Here is a 24,538-nt window from a genome sequence, read left to right on the forward strand (position 1 = left end):
AGTGCCAAGTTGAGTGCACTGGGAGAAGGGGACACTGAACAGCCATACTCCCCTTGGGGATGATAGGCTCTCTGTTCTCCCCTTCTGCACATTCTGTTATGTTCTCTCTTCTTGATTTCAAAAGCAGATACATTTTTAATACATAAATTTAATGTAAGTCCAATTGTAATCCTAATAACGTATTTGGGGGGATCCTAATAATGCAAATGGATAAAGTTTATATGGACAAATATAAACATGGCCTCAGAATGCCAAGAAAATGTGAAAAGGAAGAAAAATGAGGAAAGATCAGTTTCACTAAAAAAAAAAAAAAAAATCAAACCATATTGCATTGATACAGAAAAGATGTATAGATCAGTGTAACAGAATGGAAATTTCCAGACTCAGACCCAAGTATAATGAGAATTTCACAAGCGACAATCTGGTGGGAAAATATAGAAGAGCCCCATCTTACACCAAATACAAAAATTAATTCCATATGGATTAAGCATTTCATTAAAAAAAAACAACAGTAAAAATTCTTGCAAGAAAGTCTAGGAGATTATCTGTAAAATATGGGAGGGGGACCTGGGAGCTAGAGGCATGACACTTTATTAACCAAGACCACAAACCCAGAATTTATTTTTAAGAGAAGAAAAAAAAGGAAGACAGGAAAGAAGACAAATACATTTGGGCGTACCACACTTAAAACATTTTAATGGAAAAGACAAAACAAAAAGACAAATGACAGATTTTGAAGATATATTTGTAGTATGGAAGACAAAGAGTTGATCAATTAACTAATTCACCAGATTTTTTTGGACACCTATATACCAGTACTGTTGAAGACACTAGGAATACAAGAGTGAACCCAAGGGCCAGGCCCTATTGAAAGATTTTACATATTGTACTGAGTTGAATTATGTCCCCCCAAAAGATACGTTGAAGTCTTAACCCTGGTTCTTGTGAATGTGACCTTTACTCGAAACAGGGTCTTTGCAGATGTGATCAAGCTAAGATGAGGTCATACTGAATTAGGGAGGGCCCTCACTCCAATGAATGCAATCCTTGGAAGAGGGAAATCTGGACCAAGACACACAGAGATGAGGCACCAAGTAAAGACACAGAGACACTAAAGGAAGACATCAGATATTGGAGTGATGGCAGCTACAAAGCTAAGGAATGCCAAGGACTGCCAGCAACCATCAGAAGCTGGAATAGTCAAGGAAAGGAAGGATCCTCCTCTACAACCAGAGGGAACACGATTCTGCAGACACCTTGATTTTGGACTTCTGGCCTCCAGAAGTATTCTCTGTGAGAGAATAAATTTCTGTTGTGTTAAGCCATCTAGTTTGTGGTAATTTGTTACAAATCCCTAGGACACTAATGCACATATATGTGCTCATTTAATTCTAATTCCTCTGATGTAGCGACTACTATCATTTCTATTTTAGGGATAAGGAAACTGAGGCCCAGAGTGGTTTGCTCAAGGTCACACAGGTATTAAATAACAGAGCTGTCATTCCAGCTCTGGTGGCCTGGCTCCAGAGTTTACATTTTAAACCAAAACACTATAATGCTTTTCAAAATTGATGGGGTTCATTCAAAAAATATTTATTGAGCACTTATATATTGGCCCCTGTTTTAGATGCTGGGGATAGGGCGGAGAATGGAAAAGACACAGATAACTGCCCCTGTCGAGCCCACATCTCAGTGAGGGAGATGGGGCTACTGGGAAGCAGGGCCTTCAGGAGAGAACCAGGCTGGAGCTGGTCAAAGGGAAAAGTGTCAGAGAAGAGCCATAGAAGCTGGGAGGGCAGAGGCTGGAGTCTAATTAAGAGAGATACAGAGCCTTGCAGGGGAGAAAGTTCCAGGGTTCAGAATCCAGAGGATGGGGGTAAACTGGGAACTCAAAGCTTCTTATGAGCACAGGATAAATAATGATATCTGTAATAAACATCTCTTAAACATTGACAAGAGGGCAAAGGATGTAAATAGGCAATTCATTTGTTCAAGGAGAACAAATCCTAATAGCAAAAAAAAAAAAAAAAAAAAAAAATCACACATTTACTAGTAGTCAGGGAAATAAATACAAATTAAAGTTAAACTGAGCTATTACTTTAAAACTACCAGACCAGCAAAAATTTAAAAGAGCTATAATGCCTATTGCTAACAGGGGTTGGAAAAAAAGATACTCTATTGCATAGCTATTAGAAATAGGAACTGCTATAGTGTGTGGTCTTAAAAAGCAAACAGGGGCGCCTGGGTGGCTCAGTTGGTTAAGTGTCCCACTCCTGATTTCAGCTCCGGTCATGATCTCGGAGTTGTGAGATCGAGCCCCGCATCTGGCTCTGCACTCAGTGGGGAGTCTGCTGGAGAGTCTCTCTCCCTCTGCCCCTCCCCCACCCTGCCACGATCCCTCTCTCTCAAATAAATAAATAAATCTTAAAAAAAAAAAAGCAAACAGACAACACATGTTTATAAATATTATGTTAGACCAAGCAGTCCCACTCCCGGGATTCCATTTCGTAGAAATAAAAACATCAGTATGTAGAGACACCTAAAGAAAGATAGTTTAAAGAGATTTTAAAAAGGAAAAGAGAAGTGAATGCCCATCAAAAACAAAATGGTTGATGTTCAGTGTGTTGGAACATTTTTCCTTGCAGAAGGTCTATGCTTCCATTGAGAACCAACAGAAAAGTCAGATAAAATACAGCAAAACATCTCTTTGAAGTACAGCGAGCTGCTGAGGCAACCAGGACTCAAAGGGACAACAGTCTGAGAGGAGGGAGACCCTCAGAAACCTCACTCATGCATTGTGGGAGCAGGGCAAGAGGCTCAGGCTGGGGCTGGTGGCCCAGGCAGATGGTCGTTACCAGCAGGTGGAGAAGCAAACAGAACTTGTGATGAGTTTATGGGACCTGACACCCAAACCAGAGACTTCAACAGATTCCTCATGAGAGGAGGAAGCAGAGAACTAAGCCCAGCATTGCTGGTTTTCCCTTCAAGATGTTTGCTGAGTTTGGAAGCTGTGTGGGACAGAAGACCAAGAATCAAGGCAGAAAGCCTCTGAAAGGCAAATGGAATCTTTTTTTGTCATCCTGTGGTTCAGGATTTCTCAGGAGCAAGGGCTCAGAGAATAACCCAAGTTCTGAGTTACAAACTTTGGAGGCTAAATTAGGAAAAGGAATTAAAAAAAAAAAAAAAAGCAAATGGAGCTTTGAGAAACTGTAATCCAGCCTCAAATCAACTCAGTCCCTAACTGAATTAAGGTCATCAATCCCCACTCTACCTGACCAGCAAAGGAAAGGGTGCCACTATCTAGAGCCTCTCAATTTTCTCAACATAATATCTGACATTCAATAAAAATCTGTCTGTCACGTCAAGAGACAGGGCCATGTGACCCCAAATCGAGGGAAATAAAAGCAATAGAAAAAGATCTACAGGTGACCCAGATACTGGAGTTAGCAGGGAAAAAAAAGATTTTTAAATAGTTATAAATATGTTTAAGCAAATAGAGGTATATGTTGAGACAATAGAAGAAAAGACACAAACAGGGAATATATTAAAAATAACCAAATGGAAATCCCACAACTGAAAAAATACTAAACGTAAGAACTATATGAATAAAATTAACCACAGATTAGAAAAAGCAGAACACAGGATTAACAAACTGGAAGACAGGTCAATGGAAAATTCTGGGACTGAAGCCCTGAAAGAAAAATAGTGAAAAGTACATAAAAGAGAGAAATATAAGTAAGATCCTGTGAACAGGTCTAACATACATAACTGGAGGCCAAGAAGGACGGAGAGAACAGGGCCTGAGTAGAAGGAGAAGAGACAAGGGCTGGGAATTTTTCACAAAATTTTTATTAAACACATCAACCTACAGACTCAAGAAGACCTGCAAACCCCAGCAGGATGCATACAAAGAAAGGCACACCTTAACACATCTAGAAAACTGCTAAAGTCCAAAGACCAAAAGAAAAACCCTAAAAACTGCTAGAGAAAGAAAAAGACACATTACATTCAAATGTGCAACAGTAAGACTTGATGGTTTATTTATCAACACCCCTGCTAGAAGCCAGAAGACAATGGAATGATATCTTAAAAATGCCAGAAGAGAGTAACTGCCAACCTAAAATACTGTTATTCCCAGCTAAAATATCTTTAAAAAGTAAGAGTGAACTTCTGCTTCTAGGTTTAACCTGTGAAGGGTTTGGAAGTCATCACTTCCATTGCTTCAGCAAGAAAAAGGCTGAACATACTGAAAATCAGTAACTTTTCTTAGAGCCATCAGAGAAATCTGACATCTGGAAAGATAGGTGGATACATACAATCACAGCCAAGATCAGCTAACCTGGAGCAGAAGCCACTGTAGCCACAAACTGGTAGGAACACTTAAGTGGTAATTTTGACAAACTACTGGAGGTGGAGTGAGGATTAGCTTGAGACTGAGAAATTCCTGGAGGCCCAGTCTTTGGAGGGGGGCCACATTTTCATGGATTTTACCACCAGGAATTCTACCAGGTTCTCAAGGTGAACCTTCCAAGAAGAATCCCTTTATGTGTCAGGCAAATTAAACCCAAAGGAAGTAAAAATAAGTAAAGTAAGTAGAAGAAAAGAAATAAGAGATAAGATCAGGAATGACTGAAATAGAATATGGACAAACAATAGAGAAAATCAATGAAAACACAGCTAGTTTTATAAAAAAGATCAATAAAAGTGATAAACCTCCAGCTAAACTATTCAATAAATAAAGAGAAAAGATTTTTAAAAATTACCAAAATCAGGAGTAGAAAAGGAAACCCTATGAAGGATCATACCAACATTTAAAGGATAATGAGGCATGAGTCCATACTGATATAAATAAATGAACAAATTAATACATGGGACAGAAGACACAAATCTCCCATGCAGAAGAATTCCAAATAATTTATGTAGATATTCTGCCCTTAAAGAGGTAGAGCATAATAATTCCCCTTTCCTTCATTGTGGGCTGTGCATAGTGACTTTTCCTCAAATGGAAAGAGAGAGAAAAAAGAGTAAGTTTACAGCGGAAAAGCCTGGCAGACAGCTCAGCCAGGTGATCAAAGGTCAATATAACAGTGATTAGCCATGCTGATGGCATATCCCCTGACAGGATGCAATGAGAAGGGTACTTTACCTCTGTGGTCTTCCTTCAAAAACATTACCCTGGTCTAATCATGAGAACAATATCAGACAAATTCCGGAGAGTGACATTCTACAAAATAGCTGGCCAGTAATCTTCAAAACTGTCAAAGTCAGTGCAAAACAAGGAAAGTCTGAGAAAGAACCTGCCAGAGCCAAGAGGAGCTAAGGAGATGTGATGACTAAGTGTAATGTGGGATCCTGGATGGGGTCCTGGACCAGAACAAGGATGGGAGGTAGAGACTAAGGAAAACAGCATAAAAAACCATGGAAACTCAGAGAATTAGTTGCCAGCACACTTGCATTAGCAGAAGGACAAAAGGAGGTCTTTAGACAGAATAAAAATGAGTGCAAGTGCTAGCACAAAAATGTAAGATGGAAAGAACAAGAGCAAGGGTAGATATGTAGACACATATGACAGCTTATTTATTATTATAATAATAATAGTGTTTGCAGGATTTAACCTAGATGTAAAATTTAAATGCATGACTACAATAACACAAAAGATAGGGGTAAGTGAAATTAAAGCATTTTTAAATCCAGCATTGTTAGGGAAGTGGTAAACATAATGATCTATATTTAACTACAAACTATAAGACAAGAATGCATGTTGCAATTGCTGTGGTAGCCTCTAGACAAATGGCAGAAGAATGTTCTCACCAATAAGTTAACAGAGGGGCAAATGGACTAATAGAAATAGTTGAATATTCTTTAAAAAAGAAAAAAAGGCAAGAAGACCCACAGACAGCTGGGTCAAATAGAAAAAAAAATTAAGATGACAGATATAAAACCAACAATATTAGTAATTAAATACTCCAAATAGAAGACTGACTGTCACAACCTATCTTCTAAAATATCAGCTATATTCTGCCTACAAGTGACTTACTTGAAATATAAGCACCCAGAAAGTTTGAAGTGAAAGGACAGAAGAGCATACACTATGCAAACATGAATCAAAAGAAAGCTGAATTAACTATGTTATTATCAGATAAAATAGGCTCAAAGGTAAGTAGCATTACTCTGTATCAAGAGTCATGTCATAATGATAAAGGAGATAATTCACAGGAAGTTGCAGCAATTCTAAATCTATGTGTACCCAATAAGTTAGCTTCAAAGTGAATAAAGCAACAATCAACAGAATAAAGAAGGATCTTCACTAGACAAATTCACCATCAGATGGGAGACTTCAACACACTTCTCCCAATAGCTAATGGAATGAGCAGGCAACAGTTTGATAAGGATACAGAAGTTCTGAAAAACACAATTAATGAAATCAGTCTAATTGACATACTTAGAAAACTGAAGGACCATGATGGAGCATACATTCTTTTTGTGGGCTTATGGAACATTTACTGAAATTGTCTGCATGTTGGGTCATAATCCAAGCCTCAATAGGATAGGCTGAAGTCATTTAGACTTTAGAATTTACTCTCTGATCACAATGGAATTGATTTTAAAATCAATAATAAAAGGTAAATTAGAAAATCCAGGGTTTTAGAGGGGAGGGGAGAGGGGGGGTTGGTTAGTCTGGTGATGGGTATTAAGGAGGGCACGTACTGCATGGAGCACTGGGTGTTATATGAAAACAATGGATCGTGGATCACCACATCAAAAACTAATGATGTATTGTATGGCGACTAACATAACATAATACAATTAAAAAAAAAAAAAAAAAGAAAATCCCAACTGTGTGGAAATTAAACAATACACTTTTTAAAATAAACCACTGTGAAAAAGAAATCACAAGGGAAATTGTAATATATTTTAAACTGAATGACAACGAATGATATACCAAAACTTCTAGATGTGGCTAAGCCTGTACCTAGAGGGCAATGTGTAGCCATCGATTCATACACAAGAGAAATAAAGGCTAAAAAGCAATAATCTAACATTTTGTCTCAAGAAATTAGAAAAAGAAAAGCAAATTAAATCCCGATCAAGTAGAAGGAAAAAAAATCATCAAAGTAACAGCAGAAATACATAAATATAAAACAAATGTATAAGAAAAAAGTAACAATAAAGGTTGTTACTTGGAAAAGACTAATAAAACCGACAGACTTCGGCTGCTTCAGGATAGGCTGGAGCAATTCCTAGTGCGCTAACATACCCAGTGAAAACAGCTAGAAGAGCCCCAGCAATTAGATAATGCGAAGGCACTGGGTGGCTGAGAAAGCCAGGAGGTCTGAGGGATTGAAGTTCCCAGGTGAGAAGGACCCTTCAGGGGTGAACTGAGGCTATGCAATTGCATTTTCCCTGAGAAGAGCTGATGATTCTGGGAGTGGAATTGAGGTTGAGCGAGGGGGTTGGGCCAGGCGGGAGGCCACTCAGCAGAGCACTTGCTAGGTTGGTGGCGCTGGAGTGGCAAAATTGGAGACCCTGACTGGTTTCCCCTTCTGGACGAGTGCTGGCCTCTGGAACTGAAGGCAAGTCCCCACACACTGTGGTACTTAGGAGACAAAGGCCACCCAGGGAGAAGTCCCCAAGAACACAAGGCAAAAACAGAAGCCCTGGAGACGTGGTCTACCGAGGGTCAGCAGCTGCTCCTGCCCTGGAAGATCTGGCCCACTGGGGCACAGCCGGAAGCTGCAGGAGTCCAGCTTTGGCCTTTGGCAGAGGGTTATGGCCAGAAGATGGAGAAATACAGACTTCTGATGGTTGTGTGAGGCATGGTCCAACAAAAATGAACATGTGACCTTTGAACACAGGTCACCCCTTAAAACATGAGCACCATTGGGAAGCTGTTAGGAACACAAAGCTAAAGAACCAGGTCTACTTATCCAGCCCCCACCACCGGTCCTCAAGAGCATGGCACTTCATCTCTTTCTCCCTGTTTTCTTACCTGAGTCATGAGCCCCCCACCCCCCAACCCCAACAAGCTTAGAGAGTTGGTGCTCCATGTGCTGAATCTGATGGGGCCTCAGAGCGAGCATGGAGAACTCTCTGTGCCCACAGTAGCCAAAAGGCAACATGATCTCAAAAGCCTTTAACCGCAAAAGTGGGGAGATGACCCCACGCAGATCTGCTCTCGGGGTCTCTGATTCGGTGTGGATATACCTAAGTCTCTTACTATAAAAGTTTCTGTTTGTCCTTTTTTAAACTTTTTAAAACTAAAGTATGGTTGACATACAATTTCCTATTAGTTTCAGGTGTACATCATAGGGATTCGATGTTTTTATACATTACAAAATGATCCCCACTATAAGTCTAGTTACCATCTGTCACCATACAAAGTTACAACAACATTATTGACTATATTCGCCATGCTGTACATTACATCCCCAGGACTGATATATTTTATAAATGGAAGTCTGTAGTTCTTAATCCCCTTCACCTGTGTCACCTAGCCCCATGCCCCAGGCCTCCCCACCTCCAGAAACCTACAGTTTCCTGTATCTATGAGTCTCTTTCTGCTTTTTGTTTCTTCCTTTGTTTTTTTAGATTCCACATGTAAGTGAAATCATATGGTATTTGTCTTTCTCGGATTTATTTCACTTAGCATAATGCCCCTGAGATCCATCCATGTTGTCAAAAATGGCAAGAATTCATTGTTTGTCCCTGTTAAGGTTCCCTAATTTTTTTTGTTTGTTTTTCCCTTCACAAAACTGATTGTAATATACAATAAAGAGTTTTTAAATATCTGTTTTATTTACCAGAGTTGTATGCTCCCAACAGAAGGTTTAAAACCAGATGGAAAATATTTAATACTAGACTTCAAAAAAAACCGAAGTCTTCCCGGGTCACCATGGTTACTTAATTTGCTTATCTGCACCCGAGGCCTATGAGAGGCTCGATGGTGTTCATGGGGCTTGGTTTATATCCTGGTCCCTGACCCCCAAGTGGGAAAGACTGTGTGATTAGGAAGTGATGCTTGGGGTGGGACGGTGCCAGGTCCTAGCTACGTGTCCCCAGAGGGCATGGGGACGCTCTGCTGGGAAGAGGAAGGAAAGCTCACCTTCTCCCGAGCAAGGCAGGTGAGAAGCAAGGAGCCACGGGCACCAAGAATCTGGGGCGCTGGGCTGGGCTGTTACAGACTCTTGCTTTGTTAATCCATGTCTTAGGGGTTCTTAAGTTTGCCGATGAGCTCTGCAGCCCTATGTCTGTCTCCAGGGGCCTCAGCTGGGACTTCGGGGATGGACTAAGGATAACAGTGAACCGAACAACATACAGTGTATTTACCGAGGATGAAGAATATCAATTTACCATTAGGAACAGCCAATTACAGGGAATTGGAAGGTAAAGCCTTCCTCGAATTCCTGATGGATGGAATTGCTCAATTAGCCTAATTATGCAATTAGACTAATCTTGACTTACGTGTCCTTGGATGTTTTGTCATTTTATGTTCCCCATGGGTCACTGGCCCCAAGCAATGAAACTTCTGCTTTCTCCATGTCCTCATGTGGTTTAGTCCTACACCAAGCGTAGAACAGGCACCCTCAAAATGTTTACAAAGAGAAAGGACAGCAGAGATGGTTACATCTGCCTGCCTGATGTGCACTCCCTCCTTCTCCCTTACAACCAGAACCTTGCTTTTTCTAAAGGTAGTAACATACCCAGCAAAAAATCATGTCTCTCTTTCTAGAAGATCTCTATATAACACAGCCTGGTCAATACAATGAAGCTGCTGAGAGAAGCTTACAAGAAAGCCCTTTAAAAAAAAGAAATACTTGTCTGGCTCAAGCCTTTTGCCTTCACTTTTTCCCTTCCTTATGCCTGAAATGTATGTGATGGCTGGTGCCCCAGCAGCTGTATTCCATGCACGAGAACGAGGTTGAACGAGGAGAAAGCTAGAAGCAGCCGGGGCCTCTGAAGACACTGTAGAGCTGCCGGGCTGCCCTGCACAATGTCTGGACTCCTCATTACAAAAGAGAAAAACAACCACCTCTCTTACATCAGACACAGTTTTGGGGGGTTTGCTGCTAACTCAGCATGTGAAGGAGAGGGAGAGAAGAAGGAAAAGGCATCTAAAGGAGGAATATAAAGATTCTAGATCACCCTGAAATTCAAAAACCGTTTCCTGCACCGCCACCGGTTCTTGACTTGTCATTTCAATACGACACATTACAAACTATGCAAGTCACAGGCCATGTGATGCAGTGGCCAGAGTGAGCAATGAACCAGGAGAGAGGCATTTCCTGGGAGAAAGAATATGCCTTCAGGCTTGTTGTGAGAGATGATTTAATGTCGGATGCCATCTACCCCGACCGGGTCTAGCGGCATTCCAGAAAGAACAGTCCCTCCGCCTCCCCCACTGGGAATGACACATTTAACCATGGAAAGCAAGCTGAGTCCATTAAAACCCCAACAGCTCTGCCTCTGGCAGGACAGCTGGTCACCTCACACTCTCCAGAAACTCCGATGTCTTTTACATTAAAGAGAGAGGAAAGATGGGAAGACAGATTATTAGTAAACAAATCAATCCTTACAGCAGACAAAATCTTCCTGACCACGGTGGTGAAAACTGGTAACAGTCCCCAGCAATGACAGCGCAGGGACTTGCTGGATTTGGTGACCCACAAGGTCCCATCAGACTCCAGACTCTATTACGGCTCTCCCACGTTGAACCCGTGCAGCCAACCACCTTCTGCCCCCGCCACAGGCCAGGCAACGGCTGGTCAGAATAAAGAATGAGCACTTCTAATTTAGAGGACAAGGTATCTGGGCCAATGGCTAAGTGCTGCCGATGTTCAAATTATGAACAACGGCATGCATGCATAATTGGGCAAGCGGGGATATGTGACTGAGAGCCTCACTCCCAATTCCTCCGGGGTGAAACTCGGCAACCACTGTACCATACTAATCGCTGTGGGGCAGATTTGGGGAAGACAAGGGCAAGAACACTGCGTATCTATAACCCAGATGATAGGAAGAAGTTAAAGGACATTGTTATTAAAATTAACGTCCTTCTTCCAGAATTCTTCCAAAACTGCCATCAATCACACCCAGCTAGCCTGTATTGCGACCCAGGTAGTGCATACTAAACCCAGCTGGCCCACACTATACCCAGCAAGCCCATATTACACCCAGCAAACCCATCTTACACCCAGCTAGCCCGTCTTACACCCAGCTAGCCCTGCATTAGGTCTAATCTGAATTTTTGTTTCTCTCTAAGGTGGAAGACTGTGATTTCTGACCTCACTGGTAAAAGAAGCACCCTCATCTATAAATAATCCCTTCAATTAACAACAAAGTTTCTATTTACATAAATGCTTTGAAGGTATCAGCTTATGAAGGTTAAACCTAGGTCCCTAGTGGACTGCTTAAAATCACCCCAGGGTTGTTGATCTTCAGGCTAAAAGGGTGGTCACAACAGGATGTTTCCCAAAAGTTAAACCCAACAAGTCACTAGGGGGGAAACCAGTCGACAACTTGCCTAACTAGGTTCCCAGCGAATCAGTCGTGAAAACAACCAGCAGCTTTTCTCCCTGCATGTTGGTCCTGTCCTTTCGTGGGTTCTTTTTCCCTTTGCCCTCACTGTGGGCACATCTTCAGAAGGCAGGGGAGTGTGCAGGAAGCCAGGAGACAGGAGAGAGAGAGGGAGAGGTACGCAGCTACCACCGTGAAGCAAGCAGCAGACCAAGTGTGCATGTGGCTGTCCCCCAGGGTGAGCCAGAATGCAGGGAAGCTCCAGGGGCAGGGGAGGGGGCTAGGGTGGGCTTGGGTAGCACCACAGACACGTGTGGGAACCAGCCTCACGCCGAGGAATCCCAATAGGCTTCTGAAACACCTGCCTCCCTCAGTCCCCAAGTGGCACCCCATCTGGGCTCCACTGGGGATTCTGGTGACTCTTCAAATTGATCCATTCATTCAGTCAATGTTGTGCCCTGCTTTGTGCCAAGCACCTGGAATGCCTCACTGTCTGAAAGAGAAAAAAATGTCCACCTTTGGAGCATGTGATTTAACGGAGGAAGTCAGGCAAACAGCAGAATAAAGACATGAATGGAAGGATTCTAAGTACAAGATGCATGGCAGGAGGCGACTGCACCGCAGAAAGAAGACTGGGGTAAAGGAGATTGAGGTGGGAGAGCAGGTAGTATTTGCCCTGGGAATGCCAGTGTCGCCTCGAAGTGCAGTTGGACAAAGGCTTGGAGGAGGTGAGGAGGATAGTCACGCAGCCTTCAGAGGGATGTCGGTCAGGCAGAGGAGACAGCCAGGCGCCGGCGGTTGGAGGCAGAGCAGGAGGCTGGTGTGGCTGGAGCGAGGGGAGCAGCGGGGAGGGTGGTAAGAGTGGAGGTCACAGAGGCAGCGAGTGGCTGGGTAGTGCCGGACCCTCCAGGCCCCGTGGGGACTCTGGTTTGTATTCCCGTGGAGGGGGGGGCATGGGAGGGTCCTGGGCAGGAGTGACCCTCTCTGCAGACCCATCGGAATGTGACTCTGGCTGCTGGGTTGAGAACACAGCGCAGCGGGGAAAGGACAGGCGCAAGGAGCCCAGTGAGGCGGTGATGGCTGGAAGCGGAGGAGGTGGACAGCAGTCGTGCTCTGGGGTGACTTTCAAGGGCTCCAACGGGCTTTGTTGATGCACTGGGCGTGGGTGCGAGAGAAGAGGAGAGAGTCAAGGAAGACGCCAGATTGGAGCCCTGAGTGACTGGGGCAACGCTGCCCCTGAGAACGGAAGGGCTGCTGACAGAAAGGCCTTGGTGGCAGTTCGGCATCTCCAGACGCCCACGTGAAGAAGTCGAGTAGGCAGGTGGGCGCCAGAGACTGAAGTTTTAGGAGGACGGTCTGGGAAGTAGAGATGCCACCAGGAGAGCCACTGGCTTAGAGATGGCAGAGAAGCCCTAAGACGGAAGAACCTGCGGCTGAGCTTACAGACCTGTTCTCAGGTGAGCAGAGGTGAGCATCTGTGCCTGCCGTCTGCGGTCTGGGGTAGTGGTCCCCACTTTGCCACCACCTGCTGCCCTTCTCTAAGGTAACCCCTGAAAAATCCCTGAAAAATCAGCGGCAGCCTAGTGGATTCCTGATCTCCTGAGAACCTATGAACTGACTCCATGAATTAAGAGCATTGAGCACTGTGATCGTTCAAGACTGCTGGGCATGAGGGGCTTAGCGGCAAAAGAGTCTAGGACAAGGCGCCCTGGGAGCGTCAGGTGAGTCACACCCACTTACCACCCCCCACCCCGCTGAAACTGCTCACCAGAGTTATCAATGACTGATTATCAGCCACCCGGTCCCCCAAACCGGAGATCAAGGAGCCACTCTTTACCCATTTTCCTCTTTCTTGTCCATTACCCTTTATTCCCAAATATTTCTTGAATCTGTCCTCCTCACCATGCCCCACGTGCCCTCCACATCTTCTAGTCTTGGGGCAGGGGTGGGGTGCGGGAAGTCTGGGCTGTGTTGGTAGCTACCCCGTCCCATTCCCCCCTCCCCGTGTGGATAGCCCCGCTCTCTCCTCCATCCGGCCTCAGGGATGCTGCCAGCCCAGAGAGAAAATAAGTACAGGGGCGCCTGGGTGGCTCAGTCGTTAAGCGTCTGCCTTCGGCTCAGGTCATGATCTCAGGGTCCTGGGATCGAGCCCCGCATCGGGCCCCCTGCTCCACGGGAAGCCTGCTTCTCCCTCTCCCACTCCCCCGCTTGTGTTCCTGCTCTCACTATAAATAAATAAAATCTTTAAAAAAAAAAAAAAAAAAGAAAAGAAAATAAGTACAGAGCCCGGCTCAGCGCCTGGCATGGGGGCAGGCACTAGATACATGGTAGCTACTAATATAATTATTCTCTTCTTGGAAGTATATTTCACTGCCTTCTTCTAAATTTGTCCATACAGACAATGCTACATATTAACTGAAATGCTTGTCTTAAAAATAGCTGAAGACGATTAGCTAGAGGGGTCGAAACAGGAATTTTAAGCAATCATTTAAATTAATTCCTTGAGAAGTCTATGCAGAACCTTTCAAGCTGAGTCCTTTCTGGCAGAACCTCCCAGTTCCCAGCAGCACTCTGAGCTTCCCACTTTTACTGCCAGGTTCGTTTTTCACTTTCTCGAGGAACAAACCACACCTCCGTTATCACAGCATCCCTGGACCTCCCCGCTGGCAGCTTGGCGCCCACCCCCATTCTGCTCCAGGATGTACTTGATGCCCGAGCATGGAGCCAGGTACTCAGCAGCTGCCCAAACACCGCATCCACGAACACTTTGTTTGGAAAGTTTAAATATCAAAAACTGGCCATATCCATACCAAACGTATCCTCTGAAGGAAGTTGCCAAAGGCATTTTGGGCTGAAAGAATCCTTTTACATGGCTGAAAGATGCCTTGAAATGGATCTGCTTTGCCCTTAAGGGAATGAACCCCGTGCTGAAAATGTACTGCCCATCCTATAAGGCCTGTTAGTATAACAAAACCACCGAACTTCTCCAGGAACAAAAGAAACACAGAGAAACCCATTCTCCTACCTTCTTGAAGTCACGCACATTAATTTTGCCATTAAGTTCCTTGCTGAAGTCAAGAAATGTTTTTCTGAATGCTGGGTCCCGCTGCTGGATATAGTTTTTGAGTTTTTCAATCACTTCATCCTTGGTCATATTCTTAGCCAGGGTGCTTCTGTCCTCAGTGGGCTTGGTTCTACAATCACAATCAGGCATTTAGATCCAGCAGAGTGCTTCCTAGAGACCTCACCCAATTTGGATTCAACCCCGGACAACAAGGAGGTCCACCACCCTCTACTCCCGAACCAGGAAACAGATGCGCAGATAAATGGTGTGGCTTGAGAACTTCCTACTCGCCCGGGGGCTGAGGGTTCCAGAGAGGCCCACAGCACTGCGTCAGGAGAAAGCTCTTTCGTGTGGTGCTGATATGGGCCGCAGGCCAGGGCGGGGAGCTTCAGGGCCACGGATATGGTCATCCCTGTGCTAAGGCTTCCAACTGTGCTTGGAGCTGGCTGAATAGGGCGTGTGACGGGGCAGAAACGGCGGGAAAAGTATTTGTGTGAACTGGGAAAACGAAAAGTCAGAGCCCACGACAAAGCTTTAAATGAAATAGGCTGTTTTATGGTAACTAGGCCAAAAAAGCCATCGAACATTTGTGGGAAGGAAGGGAAGTTCACAATTATTCCAAGTTGATTTATATAGTCAAGCGGATTTATAAAACCTAGATTTCATGTGATGTGCTATGTGTGTGTGTGGGGGGGTGTGATTGAGAACAATTATTTCTTCAGCTCTCCCGAAGTCTCTGGGACCCCACCAAAGCTGTGGGGAGGAGGAGAGCCTAGTGGCAGTGGTGGAGAAAGGACTTCTCTCCTGCTGTGTCTGCCTTCGCTTTGAAGAGCTCTCCAGGAATGCCCACATTTTATAAAACGCCTAATTTCCATTACTTCTTCCACTGGTTTTAGGAGGCAGACACATCTCATCACAGAATATTTAACCTTTCTCTTAAAATACCATCCTTCTGCCCATTTATAAAGCAGCTCCCACGGAAATGCCCAGATATTCAAATTTCATTAGCATAGCATTAAAATATTCCCACTGCTCTATACTTAAGAACCTTTTAAAGGGAAATGACAGAGTGAAGTCGGCTGAATAGGTCTACATTTTACCTTTCCTTGTGGATTTATTATAAGCTATGAACCAGCAAGTTAAAATAATATCTTCTCATTAGACTAAACCTATATTTTTCAAAATGAGGATGGGCTAGAATATTCATCAGTCCGATGTTTAACAGATTTGCTAAGCATGTTTTATTGTTACAATTCAATTTGGTGATCATTTGAATAATTCTATCACTCATGTCAGAAAATGTTAACTGGTTTAATGCCTGTATTTTGCCATAAATATTAAAGGGTGGTAAGGAGTCGAAGTTTCTGGAAAAGAACTAATGTGAATGCAGGCATGGAATGGTTGGGTGGCAGACGGGTTCTCTGGGAGCCGAGGGTCCTGGGTTCTTTTTCTTTTTAAATTTTTTATTTAAATTCAATTTAGTTAACATACAGTGTATTATTAGTTTCAGAGGTAGACTTTAGCGATTCATCAGTTGCATATAATGCCCAGTGCTCATTCTATCAAGTGCTCTCCTTAATGCTCGTCACCCAGTTACTCCAACCCCACCCCCCTCTCCTCCAGCAACCCTCAGTTTGTTTCCTAGGGTTAAGAGTCTCTCATGGTTTGCCTCTCTCTGTTTTCATCTTATTTTATTTTTCCTTCCCTTCCCCTCTGTTCATCTGTTTTGTTTCTGGAAGGTCCTGGGTTCTTAACCCCACATGGCCACCAAGTCTTGGAATAACCTGAGCCCAGTCCCCAGACCTCTCAGACCTCAGTGCTTTCACTTCCAGAACTAGTAGGTCAACCCAATCATCCCAAAGATCTCTGCTTGCTCTCAACTCCCCTGACCCTCATCACTGTATTCATAGTTTGCCATTTTCCCGCATTTAAATAAGCTATTAAAACACTCACTTAGTCAACAAATACCGACTAACCACCTATCCCACAACAGGCATGTGGTTTCAGTGTGCGTTTGCATTTTGTTTTGCTTTACCTCTCCGAAACATCCAGCAGCTGTTCCTCTTTTTGAAAACGTTCACTTAACAGCTGACCCTTTGGAACAAGAACTGGAGAGATGGTGGGAGGGCCACTAATTCCCATGCATGCCAAAAGTTTCTTGTAAAGGATTTTTCCTGAAGCAATATCCTGAAACTTGCTGCAGAGTCTGAATTTTAAAAATTAGAACACATCCATTAGGTTGGCTGAAGTTAAAAGGACTGACCTTACCAAGTGCTGACAAGGATGGGAGTACCTACAGCCCTCTCCCGCTGCTGGTGAGGTGCAACCCCTCTGGAAGACACCCCGACTATACTCTTTGAATATACACTCACCCAGAGGAACCAGCCCTTCTACCCCTGGGCATCTACCCAAGACAAATAGAGACGTACGTCTACACAAAGACTTGTCCAAAATCTACAGCTTTATTTGTAAGAGCCAAACACTGGAAACAACCCAAATGTCCACCAAATGAGTAGCTCCACAAGCTGTGGTAAGGAATGGAATAGTACCCAGCAATGAAAAGAAACCAGCTGTGCAAAGAGGGAACAACATGAATGAATATCAAAATCATGAGGTCTGGAGAACAGAGCCTGACAAAAAAGAGAACATCTTGCATGCTTTCATTTATATAAAACCCTAGAAAATGCAAACTTATCTGCAGTGACAGAATGCAGATCTGTGGTTGCTGGGGCTGTGGAAGAGATGAATAGCAGGAGGGCACAAGGAAGCTTGGGGCAGGGGGATGAAAATGTTTGCTATCTTGATTGATAACTTGTGATGGTTTCATGGATGTATACACATGATGGAGATGCTCAAACTGTATCATTTAAATAAGTATACAGTTTAGGGGCACCTGGGTGGCTCAGTTGGTTAAGCGTCCGACTCCTGATTTCGGCTCAGGTCATGATCTCAGGGTCCTGGGATTGAGCCCTGCATTGGGCTCTGCACTCAGCGGGGAGTCTGCTTGGGATTCTCTCTCTCTCTCTCTCCCTTTGCCCCTTCCTCCAGCTCGGGTGCACACGTGTGTGTGTGTGTGCTCTGTCTCGCTCTCTCTCAAATAAATAAATAAGATCTTTAACAAATAAATAAATATGTGTAGTTTATAGTTTGTAAAGAATACTGCAATAAAGATATAACAAATGTAAAAAGAACTTTTTTTAAATGGCAAGTTCTGGGATGGAGTTGTGGAAGTACCTATACTGGAATTTTGGCATATGCAAATATTTTAGAAAAATGTAGGCAACCACTAATATGACAGGAACTACCTTTTCCCCCAACATTTTATTTGTTAGGATTCTTCTAATCATAAAAGTTGCACACACCCATTGTAGCAAACTTGGTAAAGCCTGGGGACCAAAACAAAATTCCACACGTTTAAGAATACACAAGGAAACAGAGCACAGTGGCTATGGGCACAGGCCCTGGAATCGGCCTCCCTGGGTTGGAACATCAGCTCCAGACTTCACAGCCCCTCAATGAGCGAAGGCAGCGTTCACAAGGTGCGGTCTGTGGCCCCTTCCAGAACACCAGGGAGGCCCGAAGCATTTTCATATAGATACTAGGAAGTCATTTGCCTTTTCCACCCTGCACCTCTCACACACAGTGGGCTTTTCAGAGGCCACCCGACGTGTGACCACTGATGGAACGTGTGTTCGGGAAGGCTGTGTTCGCTAACATTTTCTAAAGCTGTGGAAATGTTTCGAGTATAAATGAGGAGCTGGAGTGAGTTTTCAGAGATTTGCTTCGTTTCTTTACAGACCTTCACTAGCTTGTTACCAGCTACCTTTGGTTACACCTGCTATAATTTCTGTAACCTCCTTATCCAATAAGTCATTATTTTGAAACTGCAATGTTTTCCCTAAGCCTACAGGGAAACCCAACAAGGAAGTACACATTCATTTTCTGCAATAACCTTTTTCAAATGTGCAGTTTTAATTTCTAATCCAGTCATACTGATAGATACACTCCATATAACGAAAACTTTTTGAGGTCCCCAATAATTTTTAAGCCCATTCAAGGATTGAGAACCGCCAACCTGAGGCACCTCACTCTTTCTCTGCTTTAGTTTCCTTGTCTATAAAATGCACCCAGTGAGGGGCACTTCAGGAAGTTCTGGCCATTGATCTAACTGCTTCAGGAAGTCCTTATGCTGCCAGGTACTAAGCACCGTGCTGAGTATTACAGCTACCACTGTGAACAGGCTAAACAACCCCCACCCCAAGGAGCCAAGCGGCCGGGAAAGTGCACATTTGGAACCGAGCAAATAGGCCGTCTACAAGTCCAGAGATGAGAGAGAGGGCTTGGGGTCGTCAGGAAATGGAAAGCGGTTCAGTCTGTGCTGAGAGAAGAACAGCAGCAGCCGAGTCAATGTTTCTTGAGCTCAGCGCCGGGTGGAGGGCTCTACGTCTAGGATCTCCTTTGACCCTTACCGCACTCTCTTAAGTAACGTTTGCGTGAGGAGATTGAGGCTCCGAGTGGGTAAGTAACTTGCCCAAGTCCACAGCCAGTTCAGGGCTGAGCTGGGATTTGTACACCCAGGCAGTCTGGCTGCAAAGCCGGAGCTCTGGAGGGTGTGAGGATCATGAGGGGCCTGGGAAGCCACTCTTGAAAGCATCTGGATGCTTTCCTAGCAGCAGTAGGACACTGGGGTGTTTTAAGCAGGGTTTTAACATGATCAGATCTGTAGTTGAGACAGATAAACCTGGCTGCGTCATGGAGAATGGATTAGAGAGGCTTCCAACTCAAATACCCAATTACCTGCATGACCAATCCACTAGATTTGATTCATTCATTCATTCACTCCCTCCCTCATTCATTCATTCCCTCACTAAACACTGAAGAAGCCCTGAGCACGCACTGGGCACTGTTCTAGCCCAGGTACGGGAGTTTCAGGAGTGGATCCATTCCTCGACACTGCGTTTTCCACACTCCCTGCACGCTCCTTGGCACCTGCTGGGTTCACCTTGACCCTCCCGCCCTGTGGGGGCTGCTCCAGCCCGCCCCTCTCCTGAGGCCTTGCTTGCTAAGGCACAGCCATGATGAGTGTGAGTGCTCGTCCCCCTTGCTTCCTGTGTGCCGCCTGACCCGCTGACTTCTCCTACCCCCAGAGCTCCCACACCGCGGGGTCTGGGCCATCACCCTGACCTTCTCCGCCCCTCCGGCCAGGTCACTGATGAGCTGGTGGTGTTCTGCCAGGTCCTACCCCCGCCCTCTCACCTCAGACGGTCTACTATCTGCTCCCAGATAGATGCTTGCTGAATGAAGGCTCAGGCCGTCAGCATAAAGAGAATCACGTCTGTGCCCACGTCCCCTGGGAGTCTCCTCCTGGAGTTGTCACTCGCCTTGCTTCCTCCTCTGTGCTCCCTCCCAGCCAAGTACTAACCAGGCCAGACCCTGCTCAGCTTCCGAGATCAGACGAGATCGGGCACGTTCCGGGTGGTATGGTCGTAGGCTCCTCTGTGCTTCCTAACTGGCCAATGACACAGCCTCTGGCTGCCCTCTCTCCCATCCACCTCCACGTCCAGGGTCCCTGAGTCCCGTCCCTCTGTCCCCCTGATCCCAGAACAGCCGCCCCCCTGCTGTGCCACTGCCACTGCTGTGCCGCCCACCTGTCCCCCTCCTCTCTCCGTCACAGTGCTTTCTCCACACTGGGGCCAGAGCAACCCTTAGAGAGCACAGATGTGACACTGTCCCCTGCCCCATCCAAGGCCACGTCACAGGCTCCTCACCCCCTGAGCTGTGCTTCTCCACTTCGGCTGCACCTCAGAGCCGGTGGGGACGTCAGGATGACAGTGCCTGGCCCGGCCTGCGGACAGGGCATGGGCGTTGGGATTTTCAAAGCTCTCCAGATGATTCTCAGATGCTGCTGGGAACCAGTGCCCTGCCGAATGGCCCCAGTTCCCATTCTAGCCTGACCCCGCCCATCCCTCGGCGTCATCCCCCTGCTGTTCCTCCATACATAACTGCCTGCCCCAACGGTCCTACAGGGCTTGCCCGTCCCCAGATCTGCCCCTACTCTCTGGGCTTTGCCTCATATCCTACATCCTGAAATGCCCTTCCCTTTCCCCTTCGGACTCAAGCATCACATCCGAGAAGCTTCCCACATTCCGTCCTGCCCAGCTGTAAGTGAGCGCTCCTCCGAGTTCACCCAGAGCTGCGCTCACAGGCCATGCTGGGTTGTCTGCATCTCTTTCCCCCACACTAGAGCACCCTGGAAATAAAGGGATTTCCGTTAACCGGTTACGTAGGAGAGCAGGTATGCAGTAGGCACTCCCTAATACCACCCACAGAGTGAAAGACTAAGTGAAGGAGTAAATGAACTGTCCCCATGGGTACCCTCCTCCTGACTGCACATAGCAGAGGCCAAGGCAGCCGAAGCCCCTGCATACTCACTTCTTGCCCTGCAGAGGCCCCCTGAGCTCCCTCTAGAACCCTCTCTCTTGACTCGCTGCCACCTGTCTCTCCCCCTTTCCGTGTCTCCCACACTCCAGCAAGCTGGCCTTTCTGCAAACGTTCGGTAAATGGATGAATGCAAACACCAAGCTCTGTGCGCCTCTCTGCTCAGGAAAGCCTTGGCCTCACCCTCCTCCTGTAAACCCTTCTCCTGCAAAAACCAACCACAAGAAAAATGGGTAACGAAACATGAACATTCACAGAAAGGAGACTCGAGTGGCCAACAACCACTGGTAGATCAACTGTGTCACCTGAAATCAATGTAATGTCATCAAAAGCAACAAATATAAGATTTTTAACATTCCAGGCAGAAGGACTGAGAGAGACTTAGAGTAACTTTCTTCCCTGCGATTCAATGGATTTCCATCTAATCTCCCAGATGGCTGTCCACAGTGGGAAGCATGGACCAAACAGTCTGGACGACAAGCTGGAGCACACAGCAGGACGTTCGGGTGCTGGCAGGGGAAGCAGGATTCAAGCTGTAGGTTCTCAAGGTCACTGTGGACAGGGAAGCAAGTGAGCTCTGTGCCCCAAGGGCAGCCGTGAGCGGGGTGAACAAGACACACGGCAGGAGACTCACAAGGGCCTTCAAGGCACTGTGCTCTTCTTTTAAGATTCCTGTCCCCTTCCAGCTTCGCTCAGCCCCCAAGAGGCAAGTTTTAAACTAAAGTAAAACACAACTATAATTCAAGCCTCTCTCCACAGGATGGCTGATGGCAGCCAGGCACCCTGGGAGGTAAACTGGTATCGGGATTAAGAGCAGAAGAGTCACAGAGACCTGGGAGGTAGATTCAATCCACGGCCTCCTAGCTATGTGCCTGTGGATAGGTACTTAACTTCTTCAGACCTCGGTGTCCTTATCCATGGAAAGGAGTGCTGTTGTGAGAACTAAATCACAGAGCACGTGCCAAACTCTCGACCCATGTCCTATGTTAGTAAGGACCCAATAAATAGCAATTATCAATATTCCCTATCAATATTGCAAACACACATAGAAGTTGTTTTAGGATCATAAACAGAGTTGACAAAAAACATGACCCGAATTAATTTCGTTACCAAAACACTTACTTCAGTAAATGTTCGATCGTTAAAAATGGACAGAATATGCGCATGATTTTCTTGAAATTATTTCGACCAATGAGCCCCGTGTCTCCGAGGTCATATGACTGTAGCATTTTGTAGAAGGCTTGGAGATTCCTAGTAATCGAGTCCTGAACAATTTCTTCCACCTAACACAAAAAACAAACATATTTACCAAGCGGTACCTTTTTTTAAAAAATATTTTATTTATTTATTTATTTGACAGAGAGAGACACAGCGAGAGAGGGAACACAAGCAGGGGGAGTGGGAGAGGGAGAAGCAGGCTTCCCGCTGAGGAGGGAGCCGGATGCGGGGCTCGATCCCAGGACCCTGGGATCATGACCTGAGCCGAAGGCAGACGCTTAACCGACTGAGCCACCCAGGCGCCCCTAAGTGGTACCTTTGTAACCTGGGTGCTCGCATGCTGGGACCGCACAGGAAAGTCACTTGCTGAATCCCAAGCCAGGAGGAGAGGTACCATGGGGTCTGCACAGGAGAAGAGTTTTCGTATCTAATTGGGAAAGAGCAAGTCTGTAGGTACGAATCACTCCTCGAGGCAGTAGGAGATTTGGAGGCAGACAGACACGGACTTTCAGCTTTGCCCCTGATTAGCCAATTAACTCTGAGAGCGTGAGCAATTGAGTTTGCTCCCTAATCCCCATCTGGAAATGGGGATCATAATATTTAACTAGCACTTATTTAAAAAAAAAAGTACAATAAACATGAAAAAAAATCTATCACCTGGCTTAAAGAAATGCAAAATAAAAGAATAATGAGGCGGCGTTTTTGCCTTTCAGAATGGTAAAAATTTAAAACGGAAGTCAATTGCCAGTGTCGACAAGGGGTAACATCAGACAATTTGATAATCTACACACTCTGGGGCAATATTGACCGCCTCTGGGGGGTTGGCAAGGGAACAGAGCTGGAAGAAAAACTTACTTTTCACATGTTCCCTTTTGCATCTTTTGCATTTTGTATTTTACACATACATTCCTCTTTTAAAATAATTAAAATAATTTCAAGAATAAAATGTATATTCATTCTTTCACCTAATCATTTCATTTCTAGAAATTTGTATGAAAGGAATCATCACAGAATGGTGCAAAAAAGCAGGCGCTACAATATCCATCGTAGCAAGATTTATAAAAGGGAAAAAAAAAGAACATGTAGATTAAACAGAGAATAGTTACTCTGTATCTTTTAAAATCATACAGCAGAATTTTTACCGACAGTGTTAAGGACATGCTAGTAAGGGACAACACCAACTGAAAAGTCATTAATTATAGGATCTCGTTTTAAAATAAAATAGATATCATACATGAAAGTATGTATCCAATCTTCAAATTGCATACATTAAATATGTACCGCTTTCGTGTATCAGTTATACTGCAATAAAGCTGAAAACAAGGTGCGTGCAGGTACACAGGCTCAGAAGAATGGACCACAAAGTCTAACAGTGGGTAACAATCCCTCCGTGTTAGAACTAGTGGTGATTTTCATTTTCTTCTATTTGCATAACCATGTTTTCTAATTTTTCTCCTCCATTCCTCTGTGTTCATTCACTCACTCACTGCACCGTTTTGTGAGTGAGCCGAGCAGTGCGCTAGCCCCCGTGGGTACAACGGGCAGTGAAAATGGAACGGCCTGTCCTCGTGGAGGCATGACCACATAATGACCAAGTTATGACACTGACTGGCAGGTGTGTGAGGCCGGGGGCTGCCAGACAGGCTTCAGCAGAGGCGTCACGGAGGGTCCCTGGGAAGAGACCGGGTGCACCGAGACCTGCCAAGGAGCGTGAAGGGAATCCTGGCAGGAGCCACAGTGTGCCCAGGCTGCAGGAGGGACCTGGGGGCACCTGAGGACCCAAGCCAGTGTGGCCCACGAGGATTCCGGGAGCCGGTCAGCAGGGCTGGACTACATGGGCACCTTGCCAGCCAGGTTAGGAAGTCCTGCTTTCTCCTAGAGCCCCGACAGCCACCCAAGGCTTTTAAGCATGGTGGCCGACAGGATGTGGTTTATATTGAGCAAAGATCGAGCCACTTGTCACGTGGAGAGCAGATTGTTTTCGTGTCCATATTTTGTTTTTAGGGAAAAAAGCTGTGTGCAGAGTTGCTGTGACAGCCAGAGACCACAATTCTCAGGAGCTAATACAACAAAGTTTAGGAAAAGGTACAATTATTCTTTTCTGTGTGTGAGGGCCCTGGGACTTACTTTTTTTTTTTTTTTAGACATTAGACATTATTTTTAAAATTTTTTTAAATTTTACTTTATTATGTTATGTTACTCACCATACATTACATCATTAGTTTTTGATGTAGCGTTCCATGATTCATTGTTTGCATATAACACCCAGTGCTCCATTCAATACCTGCCGTCCTTAATACCCAT

General features: G+C 45.2%; 1 protein-coding gene across 1 annotated transcript in view; it reads right to left on the minus strand.

The window, feature by feature from the left end:
• Window positions 1-24,538, minus strand: part of EFCAB6 (EF-hand calcium binding domain 6) — a 231,154-nt gene that overhangs the window by 94,061 nt on the left and 112,555 nt on the right. Inside the window, exons 14-16 of the mRNA XM_078076716.1 lie at window positions 22,139-22,299; window positions 16,614-16,784; window positions 14,540-14,708 (exon numbers count right to left, since the gene is read on the minus strand). Coding sequence (XP_077932842.1) covers window positions 14,540-14,708; window positions 16,614-16,784; window positions 22,139-22,299 — 501 coding nt within the window. The remainder of the gene's footprint in view (window positions 1-14,539; window positions 14,709-16,613; window positions 16,785-22,138; window positions 22,300-24,538) is intronic.

This window comes from Halichoerus grypus, chromosome 6, assembly GCF_964656455.1.
Source record: "Halichoerus grypus chromosome 6, mHalGry1.hap1.1, whole genome shotgun sequence".
Taxonomy (NCBI): domain Eukaryota; kingdom Metazoa; phylum Chordata; class Mammalia; order Carnivora; family Phocidae; genus Halichoerus; species Halichoerus grypus.